General features: G+C 41.8%; 1 protein-coding gene across 1 annotated transcript in view; it reads right to left on the bottom strand.

Moving 5' to 3' along the window:
• LOC138002794 (uncharacterized) overlaps window positions 1–11,458 on the bottom strand; it is a 34,074-nt gene extending 22,616 nt beyond the window's left edge. The window contains exons 1-2 of the mRNA XM_068848773.1: window positions 2,560–11,458; window positions 1,062–2,048 (exon numbers count right to left, since the gene is read on the bottom strand). Coding sequence (XP_068704874.1) covers window positions 1,062–2,048; window positions 2,560–11,458 — 9,886 coding nt within the window. The remainder of the gene's footprint in view (window positions 1–1,061; window positions 2,049–2,559) is intronic.
• Between the last annotated feature and the right edge of the window lie 1,067 nt (window positions 11,459–12,525).

The following is a 12,525-nucleotide window of genomic DNA, read 5'->3' on the forward strand; positions in this document are numbered from 1 at the left end:
AAGGTTGCAAGTCACAGCTTTGCCCTATAATTGGCTAAATTCATTGTGTACAGCTACGTTTGTCCTGATTAGCCGAAGCACTCAGTTGAAAACCACTCTAATACTATTATAAAAAAAATATACCACAATTGGGAGAGGAAAAAGGATTCTAATTTTAAACACACGTTAATCCAACGCATTGTCATTATCAAGCCTTAATTCCTAATTATCATTGTAGTTCATAACTTTCAAAATTACGTCAAACAGCTTTAGCTTATTCTTGGTTGAGTAAAACTTCTAACGTACGTGCCAATACATCCGTTCATTAAAAATTATAAGAAATTCAACGAAGCTAAACCTAAATGCTGACTAGAAGTAAATAATTTTTTGTAGTGTTACTCAAGAAAACGGGCCACGAAGGAAATGAATCTTGGCGGTTGAGTGGTCGTGGATTGCTTACCAATCAACTGTCCAAGCTTACAGATCTCGTCAAATATTTATGTATACCAGTAAGTAGGGATTACAAGTAAACGTTCTTTCTTGTTTTTGAAATGTTCTTGTTTATGACCTATTGTACGGGCTATTCTCGATTATCAACGAATTTAATATACAAAAGTAGGACGCGGGGCTACTTCCTTCTATAGCGCGTTTTCGCAATTTCTTAATCATTTATTTTAATTATCATTGTTATTAAGTTATTAATACATTTGAGGGAGACTGAGGTTACTTGCCATTTTATTCTCTTGTAGAGGTAGTCTGTTCAGTTTTTCCGGGCAGCATAACAGTGTAAGAGTCCTTAAAAGATCTCTTACAATGTTATGCTATCCAGTTAAACTGATAACATAACATCATTCGGATAATACCACTACCAGTAATAATCATACTAATATTAGTTAGATGAACGGGGAAGCCAATCCACAGTGCAGACACGGTTTACTTTCTATATAGGATAAGGGAAAGAATTATCAAAATAACTAAATAACTACAATGAACAAGTTTAATTACTATTATTTTAGTCATCCTGGTAGTATAAACATTAACAACAGCGTCAATTTAAAATCTAAAATTTAAAACTATCCTACCTTCGGTTGTAGCTGGAATGGTCAGCTTTTTCTTTGCAGTTTCCGTGGTGGGTCTCTTCGGCTTCAAATAGCCCCTGGACCAGTTGTTGGAACTTAAATGACTTTTGGAGCTGGACCGATTTCTGTACTTTACATGGGTTTTGGATTTTGAAGCATGTCTAGATTTCGAAAAGCCTCTTAATCTTGATCTACTGTTAGATTTTTTATTTCCTCTTGGTCTTGATCGGTCATGGGATTTTGAACGCGCTTTGGGTCTGGAAAGATCCTTGGACTCCAACTTGATTCTTGATCTGGATCGATTCATGGAATTTAAAAGCTCTCTTATCTCCTCAAGACCACCACGCTGGGAAGCTGTCCCGCGAAAATGGTCACTTCCCCATAAGGAGAGCTTTGAACTTGGCGACTTCTCTTGGAGCGATGAAGAAAGCCGTTGGATATCCTTGTTTTGAAGGTCGTTTGTTGCCTCACTTTGCAAAGGATTTGGTGAACTTTGAGGAAAACCAGACGTCCCTAAGGCAAGCGATTTACTCCCTTTGTGGTCGAGGGGGAAAGAAGCGTTAGATTTTTGCGTCATCGTAGCGGCCTTTGGCACCACAACGCGTTTGGAAGGTTGATATTTTTCTCCTCTTAGTTCTGTGGTGACCTCTTTGACGACGCTCTCTGCCACGTTGTCAATCAATCGCTGTAGCGGATTTACTGAATTTAGATTCCTTCCTTCAATGGAATCATTTTTATTTGTCGCGAATGGATTCTTTTTCAAAAGCGGGGTCATCACAGATGAATTCTTAGCAGCGATCTCAGCGACAATCTTGTCAATAAATGACTGGTTAACTGTGGGACGTCTCGCAAATAAGTTGTTGGCGAGAACATGGCCATCTTTATTTGAGCCACTCAACAGTTTACCGCCTTCTTTTTCCTTTTTCTTCTGTGCAGTCCCAAGAAATGGTTGCTCTTCGCTTTGGTCGTGAGCAAGTCGATGAACATCATCTAAAAATAGAAAAAAAGGCGGGTAAAGACACGTGTAGTTTTCATTTCCGTAATAAAAAGCAAAATGTAAAACAATAGTTCAAATTTCCAAGCTATGTGATTCATTATGGATTCGATCCATCCAAAGACAAAAGTCAAAATACAAAGTTAAATATCCTACCACTTTGTCCACCATTTTCCCGTGAAATCTAACATTACTTACGAAAATTAGCACACAATGATATTTGAGTAATGAAAGAATAATAGACGTGTCATTTGCTGAGCAAACAATATATCGATTTCACCGTACTGTAAGCTCCAAAGGTCATTGCTTAAAAATCCATTGCCATAATAAAATGAGAAATCTTCAAGAGATCGACGCCAAGGATAATTTTCCTTCAGTTGAAATCGTCACGTCCAAGTCAGGTTAAAAGCAAAGAACACAAAAGAATATGAATTTCTCTTCTGCTCTTACCTGCGCCCTTAATTCTTATTTAACTCTACCAACAAAGCAAAAATGACAGGTACTTACGGGTACTGTGCTGTGATGACTTATTCTGCTCTCCTCCGTTTCTGCCGTTCAGCGGAAGTGCGCCTTCATGAATAGGCCTCATATCTCTCAGTATCGTCGCAGGTTCAGTGGACCGAGTGGGAATAAAAGACCTCTGACGTTGTCGTTCTTCCCTGTGAGCCATATCTTCTGCTGCTTTCCGAGATATCTTTTCTTGTCGGTACATTTCTTTCATTTTTTTGTAAATAAGCTTCATCTTCTTTAAGACCAACTCATCCTTCCTAGTCCTTTTCTGGTGGGCCGCTTTCGTAATACTGGACCGAGTTTCCTTTCTAATTGGTTTTCTTCCCATCTCCTGTTTGCGATTAACCTTCTTGGTCTTGTGAATATGTTTTTTCTTGGGGGCTGATCCTTTTGTATTCCTATTGTATATTTCCTGCAGACGGCGATAAATTCTTGTTACATAATCCATGAGTTGGTCTCTATGGTGACGTGAAAGCTTCCCAGACCCTTCAGTCTTGTCTGATACATATTGTTTCACAACTGTTACCTTGTTTCCAGAAGGCTGCCCAAAAGTCATTCCTCGGGTTGGCTTCCATGTGGATACTTTGAATGCTGACTTTGAGGACACTGAAGGAGTGGGAAAATGCTCTTCGTGCCTTCTTGAATAATGTTCAGTGGTTTCATTATGTTCTTGATCATGAAGTCTCATTAAATCCTGCAAGCGGTTGTATATCAAGTTGATTTTATCAAAGATCGCTTCAAAGTCATGTCGTCTACGAAGATGGGATGTCTGTGCCTGCACCCGGTCAATGGAAGTCGGTCGTCCATGATGACCGCCAGAGCTTGGAAAGATATTTTCATCTTCTTTCTCAACAGAAACTTGTTTACCCCCATTTGCCAAACTTTGTTGATCTTCATCATCATCATTTGACACCGATTTGTGATCCTGCAAGTGTCCAATTTTCAACGCTTTTTCACCTGGGTGCGTTGCCCCTAAATTTCCCTCCATATGAGCGGCGTAGGCTTCAGAAGTGACGAAGCGAGATTTGGGTTTTGTAGTAACATTCGCAGCTGGTTGGATCATTTTCGATTCCTCCTTATCAAAGACGTCCTTGACCTCGCTATCCTGGCTATCCATGTGCAAATCACTTCCCTTTTCTTCTTTACTCTGTCTTTGGCTCTCAAATTGCGTCTTACGTCTAAGAGATGAACTTTTTATTTGAACCTTGTTATCATTTTCAGGGTTTTCAAATTCAACTTCTTCCTTGTTTCCAAAGTCTTTCTCCTTCTCTTTCTGAGAAGCCAAATGAAGATTTGGCTCAAGTACAGAAATTATCTCCTCTTGTTTTCCCTTCCTGTGTTCGTTTATTTTATTTTCCAAATTGATCAGACCTTCTTCTTCTCGATTTCTTACATTTTGAAGATTCAATCGATACCCACGTGTATTGCTCATTTTTGCCTGCTCGTCTATTCGGAAACGTGATCGATTTCTTGGTGGCATTTGCTGATAAAATCCTCCTAATTCACGTTCCTGGGGCTCGTTTCCTCCTTTTGCGACATCAGTGATGAATCTATCCTCATTTTCCTTCGCGTTCATCCCATTGTCATTAAACGCCTCGGTTGATCCATGCACGTGATCAGTTTGGCGATGCAAGCTTTCTATGTGATCTGCGTTTCTACCTGGGAAACTCGTATCCACCTTTGCCTTGATTCCACTGGACTCAAGTGGTCTTTCAATTTGAAAATGATCTTGGTTTTCAGTTTTTTCCTCTACAATCGTCCCATTAAAGCTGCTCGTGCTATCTCCGGTCTTGCTCTCAGAGTCAATCCAATCTTGCTGCATTGTCTCTTCTGGCTTCATTCTATTTTCAGATTGAAATGCATCGAGGTCCTTGTTTCTATGAGGCATTTCCGCATTATCACTCACTTTGCTGCTCAAAGTATCCAAAGCTGGTTTTTCTGGCCTCTTTCTTGTTTTCATGGTCGGGTTTAAATTTATTATTCTGCCAAACTCTCGATTTTTGTTGTCGAGTCCAGATGGTACATTCTTCCCATCAAGGCCATCAATCACTCCGACATCAAAGCGGCTGCCCGTTACGTTTGAATTCAAGGATCCGTAACGCCTGTTTTCGCTCCTGAGACTCCATTCGCTAGCCTTGCTCTTCAAAATCATTCGTACAGGACTCTTCAAACCTTTGTCTCTTAGACGCATTTCTCGTGATGATCCAACGTGTGTCGCATTATGTACTTTTTCACGAATTCTTTGAATGCTATGTTCCCCTATGTAATGTTCATCGGTTGGTGGGTACACGGGTGGCCTGTCAGTATCCACAAGCACAACTCGTTTGGTCGCTCTTGAATCCACCGGTACCGGTGACCCTGCCTTCTTGTTCCGCGTTCTACTCTTTCCATCGTTTTCCATGTAAGCAGTTCCCTTTTTTGACCTCGAACGTGGCCTACGTTTCTGTCCTTTGAAACTTCCACGAGTAGAATCCGATGAGATGTTCTTTGTCTGTTCTATTTCATCTTGCTTAGACATGAGAAAGTGAATTTCTGATTCGAGATGTCTATTTTCCTCCGTGACATGAGACAGTTTGTTTATCAAGACATCAATCTCCTTGTCTGTTCGGCTTTTCGTGTGATTTTTCACGCCATTTTTAACCAGAGAATGGTTTCCAGCATTATGCTTGAGAACATTCAAACTGCCGTTTCCAGTAGTCTTAGAAACATTCTGAGGTGTCGTTTTGGCGCTTGGAAATACCACAAATTCTTCCACAACTGTTTGAGTGTCATTACTTAATTCTCCGTCCTTTTTTCGCGTAATGTAACTCTGTTTACTCACGTCTTTTTTGTCGGAACTGTGACTCCTCTGTTCCAGTGGGACCTCCTTATAATGAACTAAGTTAACTGGTCCTTCTCCAGTCGAATTCAGACGGTAAAGAGAGGAGTTAAAGTCAGACGGCTTAATCACGGAACTGGAGTTGTTTTTGATAAAATAAACAACCCTTGGCTTAAATGTCGATTTTCTCGCGGGGACGATTTCACACGCAAAGCTGCTTAAACATGAAACGGTATAACAGTTATCTAGAAACATGAAAATTAAGTCGCAACCTTGTTGCTCGCAACATTCCCTCACACATTCATTTGTGGAGTTGACTTTCCCACGAGGCGTGAAATTTCCAGCGTTGTAGCCCATTCTGAGAGTGACCTCCTGATACACTTCTGAGTGAGCGCAAGATCTGTTTTCTCTACTAGGTGCTTTCACGTTGGTTTGTGTCTCGTCCTCGATTTCCTCCATCACGATGTTGACCGGTGGTATTGTTGTTGCTGGTTTGGGCGTTGGTTTGGAATGATGTCGGTAAACATGAATCACTGTCGGGGTGAAAGTGGGTAAGAGAGAGGGAGTAAAACTACAGAGGTATTCGTCAAAGCAGTCAACAAGGAAACAGCGATTAAACGCGTAAAAAGCTACGTCACAGGTGTCCTCTTTGCAGCAAAACTCCGTACAAGTTGACGATCCATTCACAAGGCCTGCGTCAGTGAATTTGCCAGCATGGAGACCACCCCTGAGAGTAACGTTGTGCTCGGTGACGGAGGAGATACAACCAGCAACAGTCATTTTAGTGTTATGAACCAAATCAATGTCTCCGTTTACTGTTGGACTATTCGAAGTGCGCATGGCTACTGTAGGAAGACTTGTTGGAATCTCAGACGGGGATGTAGAGGTAGTTTTGTTATCAGCCACTGAGGCTAATATTTCCGGTCGCTGCAGGGAAATCTTAGTTGATGATGCAGTAGACGGGGAAAACTTATATTTCGGTATTGTTACAGTTTCTTGTATCACAGTTTCATCCTCATTCCGAGAAACCCGACATATCATCGGATTAAAGCTCGTGGCTAAGGCCGGTGTACTTTCGCACATGCTTGGATTAGAAGTCGAGCACGTTACCAAGAAACAGTGCTGTAGCACCATAAAGGCCAGGTCGCATATTGGACTAGAGCAGCAGTGCTGCGAGCATGTGCTGATGTCATTTACTTGGCCAATTTCGTGGAATAACCCTGAGGAAAGCCCTCCAAGTAGTGTTTGATTATATTCAACCTGACCTGTTTTACAGTTTGAAAAGCCAGCATGTGGTGCTTTCGTTGGTAAGGAAGGGACAGTTGATTTTTTTCCTTTTCGTAATTTCTGCTTTTTTCTTGTTCGGACTGTTGAAGCAGTTGCAGTCTTTTTGTGTTTCGCTTTTCCGAAGGTCACAGTGTTGGTCGATTTAGTTTTGCTCCTGTCAAACAGCTGCCCCTTTACAATTTCAGACCTCCTTTTACTATCTGTCATGTAATGCGATTTGCTTTTCCTTGTAATTCTTTCTTTTCCTTTTTTTGGGAAAGATGATTTTGTCCCTGTTGTACCATTCACCTTCATCAGTCGAAATAACTTCTCTAAGTCACTATGTGACAACCACTTGTCCTTTTTCTTTTCCAATTCACGTTTGATATTTTGCTCTGTATTGGCGTTGGACATCACAGATGAGTCCTTTACGCCGATTGCTCTGGCTTTGCCATGGCGAGTTTTCATAGGCTTTCTTCTTTTCCTTTCTTTTAAACCTGTTACTGTTGACAAGTGCTTTGCGACTCCCGTCACGTGCTTTGGTACAGACGTCACATGTTCTAGTACCTTGGTCACGTGTTTTGTTTTATGATGCCTTGTTAGCTTGCCAGAGTTTCCTCTGTGTACTTTGTGTTTCGTTTTGTGATATTCGCCTTTAGTATGAAGTGTTTTCGAGTTAATTGATTTACCATATGATCCCTTCGTTTTGTTACTGATCTTGTTGCTATAATTGAGAGTTTTAACTGCCACGGGGAGGGTAGAAGACGGTGTAATATGGATAACATTTACGGAGTTGCGGGACTCTTCAACTTGTCCGTCCATAAAAGTCCTCAGTTGAGATTCGTTTGTCCGTTGTACATAAGCAACACACGGCCTGAACAAACTTTGCCTGGCTTTCACTGTCTGACACCCTGTTTTTGTGTAACACATTACAAGGTAACACCGCTGTTTAAGCATGAAAGCTACATCGCAGGTGTCAAAATCGCAGCACTGGCGAATGCATTCGCTCATGTTCTCAACCCTCCCCTGGTCTCGAAAATAACCCGATCGGATACCGTTGCGCAGCGTAACATTGTAAGAGATCGGGCTTTTGAGACAAGAGGAGGGGTGAGGGGTTAGGCGTCGAGAGGGGTCCCCTAAAGTTTTCGACGGCCCAGAAGAAGCTCTTGATATCATTCTTTCCACAAAAGCTGATTTCCTTGGCTCAGAATGATTTGAAGCATAAGTTTGTAATAAAGACAGCAAGCCCATGCTGTCGTTTTTGTTGCTGGACAATGATGGCAGGACTCGAATTTGATTGTAAGACATAAAGGCGATTGTGGTTGGATTTAGACGTTTTTGAATACTTGTAATCTTGTTCTGGTTAATTAAACGTTCAGCAGAGTTCCATTTTCTTAAATCGAAGATGCTGTGCTTCAGCTCAGCGTTACTATTAATAATTGACGGGGAAGGCATCAATATTTGCGCAAGCGATTCAGAATCGAATGACACAGTTCCATTTGGAGTAGATTTAACATACGTTTCAACTACTGTACTCTGATTTTGATCTGCCATTGCCAGAAGAGCCCCATCCAGTAGAGAGATTGTTTTGGTTGATTTAACATTCGAAGAATTACCTCCAGGAATCTTTTTTAGGTAAATGATTCTTGATCTGTACTTTAAAGTCTTAGCAGGGACACTCTCGCAGAGGTGTCTGTTATGACATCGGACGGTGAAACAGTTATCCAACAACATCAGTGCGAGATCGCAGTGACGTTCCTTACAACAAAACTCAACGCACTGTTGTGCATTGGCAACTTTTCCATTGTCTTTGAAACGACCCGCGTTTAATCCTCCGCGAAGCGTCACATTCTGTCTTTGCTCGCTACTCGTGCAATTACGACGCGATTCCCAGCTTTCTGTAAATACTTTGGAGAGCAGAGAACGCGCTGGAGAAGGACTAATCTCTATTGAGCTCAGATTTGATGCCAGTTTAGTGGTTGTAGACGGAGCGAAATTTTCCGTAGCTTGATTAAAACTCGAGTTCATCGTTGTTAGTGAGGCATTAACGCCAGTTGATGGCTGGTTAGACAGCAGAGTTTTGTTCTCCAAAGTGTTGGTCAAATTACCTTGATCTCGTCGTATGCGAGAAACGAAACCAATCCTGGGTGTGAAAGTCAGATTTCTAGCCGGAACTGGATCGCACAAGTGTTCGTTATAACACGCGATAGTATAACATCTTGTCAGTACCATAAAAGCTACACTACAAAATTGCCAACGGCAACACTGTTCGATGCATTTCCGCATATTTTGCACGCTTCCCTGGTCTCTAAAAATCCCAGCTTTGATGCCTCCCCGCATGGTTGCATTGTAATAAACAATCGTGCTCTGGCATGTTTCATCTTTTACAAAAGCCTTTTCAGTTTCAAATGTTTTCCTCCGTAAAGTCCCTTTTCGGTCATGTTCAGCCCATCCTGATTTCGAGGAGAGTGATTTTACTCTCAACGAGGATGGCGTAATTGTCTTTTCAAGTGAATGACGAATGCTCTTTCGAAGTGTTGACATACTTAATGTTTGAATCAATCGAACATCTTCTCGCGTATTGACTTTGATTGGTTCAATCGTTGATTCGATTAACGCCCCCTTAGCAGGTACAGCGGGTGGCACATTTGGTGACCTAAACATCATGTATGAATCAATAAAGAGACTTATTAATGGCAAGTGTTTGCTCCCAATTAAAGTGTTCAGTGAGCCACTTGTCTTCCAATTTAGAGTTGATAGCATACTTGAAGGGTGCCATGTAGGTGCCACTAGCCTTTCCACATTATTTCTCTTTTTGACACTCGGCGAAGACGGCTGAACCAGACTGGCAAGAAGATCCCGAGTGACAGCAGTTTTTTCTCTAGACACATGTACTAGCTCTGTAAAATAATCTATTTTTCGTGCAGGAACACTTTCGCAGAGGTGAAAACTAAAGCACGTGACTAAAAAACACCTCCTCGTGATCATAAAGGCCACGTCACATTTGGTTGAATGGCAACACTGAGTAACGCACTGCTCAATGTTTGTCACCACACCACTGTCAAGGAATGAGCCTGCGTTAATTCCACCGCGTAAAGTGACTTTTTTCTCTTTGTTACCATAACGACAGCTTCTATGGAATTGAGCAATCTTTCTCTTGGTTTCCGCTGATGTGACGTATGTCAATGAAGCGAACAAATCGGCTTTCGTTGGAGATATCGGAATCATCTCCAGAGAACTTGTGGATGTAATAAAAAAGGAAACTAAATTCCTTCGCACATAAGCCAACTGAGGTTGAAAAATTGAGCGACGAGCTGGAATACTCTTACAGGAAGATTCATTGTAACAAGAAACTGCGAAACAGCGGTTTACAAGCATGAAGGCAACAGTGCAGTTGCTTCTGCTACAACAAAGCTCAACGCATTTTTCCATACTTATAACAGATCCTTCATCCTTGAAAAATCCACTGTTGATGCCATTACGAAAGGAAGCGTTTTGTAGGGTAATCGACGCAATACATAAAGATCCCGCCTTGGCGTTCTTAACCTTATCTGTCACTACAGTCGCTCTCTTTTTTCCTGAATAACTCAGAGAAGGACTTGAAGATATCTCTTTCTTTCCGGAAGTGGCATTGAAAGGTTTGTTTGTGGTCTTACTGTTTCGTTCTTTTGGCATTGTCACTCTGTTCTGCTTGTAAATCACTCTCGGTCTGAAAGCGAGAGTTCCGGCTGGAACACTTTCACAGAGTCTCTTGCTTTTACACGCGACCAGAAAGCATCTACTCAAGATCAAAAACGCGACATCACAAGATTTGTAGAGGCAGCATTGGTTGATGCATTCGGCGTCACTTCTAACTTCTCCAACATCTGTCAAAACACCCGCTTGAATTCCGCCTCTCAATGTTGAGTTAAAGTTAATTGTTGAATGTTCGCACAAAGGTGATGACCAATGCAAAGGGCGCATCGCCTCTGAAATGTCCAAGCCAACAGAAGCCGTATGTTGGGAAGATTTCGTTGGCGTGACTGGAAAAGACTTGGACGTTGACGCTGTCATGGATAGTCTACCAGTTCCCGCCATGTCGCTAGCAAGTACAATATTGGTGTTTGAGATACCAGGGAATAGAGAACGCGACAAAGAATTCAAATCGTGCATTTCATCAGTGCCAAACCCTAACTTAGGCGTAGCAGGAAATGATGCTGTAACACCCTCAGATATGACAATCGTTTTGTTGCTGACACCTTTATAACCATTGACAGAAAATGTAATTTCACGATTGCTGTTTTTCTTAGTTAGCGTGTCTTTGATACTTTTGAACAGATGGGAAAAATATCCAAACGTATCTTGCTCCTTATTGTGGCCGGTTACTCCTGCTAACCGTGTACTGACTGTTCTCACTTGACTTGATTGAGAGGTTTCAGCATTAGTCTTAGTCGCTGTTATTTCTTCACTGATAAACAAATGAGAATAAGTATGCTCTACGGATAACACCGACGAAGCAGAAGTGTCGAACAAGGAAGGTGTGGACGTCTTTCCCTGTGTGCGTGCGGACAATTTTAGGCTGTTTGATGGAGTTGGGTAACTGACAATGTCAGGTTGAGACTGCTCCTGTGGCGACGATACCGTAAATTTGTCCCAGAGAGGCAAGAAAGCCGGAGATGGTGTGATGAGTGATATTTTGGAGAGTGACACTTGTTGATAGTGACTTAATGAAGAAAGATGTCCACGTATTTGGGACTTACTAGTCGTAGCTATCGAGGAAGAGCTCAAGTGTTTTGATTCAAGCCGTGACCTAGGTTGACTTTCACTGTTCATATGCTTTGCAAATTGATCAGTTCCTTGGAAATGCGTACGTGAAGCTGCAAGACTGGATTTTCTTGTTACGTTCACGACTATTTTTCCTTGTGTATGAGAAGACTTGGAAAATGGGATATTCTCAGAAGATGATATCGTAGGAACCCTAATCCGCTTTAGGACATCTTCGGATAGTGACGCAGTATCTGAGGTTGTATTTAGAGACTGATAGCCTATTGATTTGGGTTGCTCCAGTGCATCACTTTGCCCTCGAAAACCGCCACTAAACGGCTTGACGTCGGGTATTTCAACGCGCTTCTCCTTTTCTCTATCCGAAGGTAGATGATTTGTTAGGTTTCCTTTATTGGAATGATATCCTAACTGGAACACTGTTGGTGGAAAGGCAATTAACGATGAAGTGTGGTGTACAATAGTCTTTCCAATTGTTTTTCTCAAGGCACCGGTTCTGCTGTCATAATTGCTGCCGGTTTCAAATTTTCTCAAGGAATTGATGTTTGCAGCAGAACCAGCAGGCAACAAAGGCGTCACTTGCGTATTTGATGTTTCGTTTTGGTGGAAAAAAGTGGTCATCGTTTTGTTCACTGTTTTCATGTCGGAAACACGCAACCCAGTTTTAACATTCTTCGATGAGGAAAGTAGGTTTTCTAAAGCTCCGGTCTTTGCTTGGCGACTAATGACTGATGATGGTGGAACCGTAAGTGAATTTCTTTCAAGAAAAGACGGTGGCGACGGAAACAACCTGAAAGATGACAAAAGAGTTCTTGCTGGCAATAAATGGCTGAAGGAAATTGAGACATTAGTAAGTAACTGTTTGGAAGGCAATCCAGTGAAAGGAGCCGTCGGTGTAGCGCTGGTTGCATGACCTGTGAAATGCACTGGACGCAATTCAAATGTTTGTACGAGGCTAAATGGACTTTGTTCCACTCTTGTGTTGTTTCTGTCATTTGAGGAATTTAAAAACTTCCCTGCACTCGTGCCACGTGCGGGTGAGTCATCACGTGTCATAGTTGCGGAAATCAAGGAGGTGAGGAAATTAGGATTCAAGAAAGAGCTCGTATTGCTGCTGT

Source organism: Montipora foliosa, chromosome 5 (genome assembly GCF_036669935.1).
Source record: "Montipora foliosa isolate CH-2021 chromosome 5, ASM3666993v2, whole genome shotgun sequence".
In the NCBI taxonomy this organism is placed as follows: Eukaryota; Metazoa; Cnidaria; class Anthozoa; order Scleractinia; family Acroporidae; genus Montipora; species Montipora foliosa.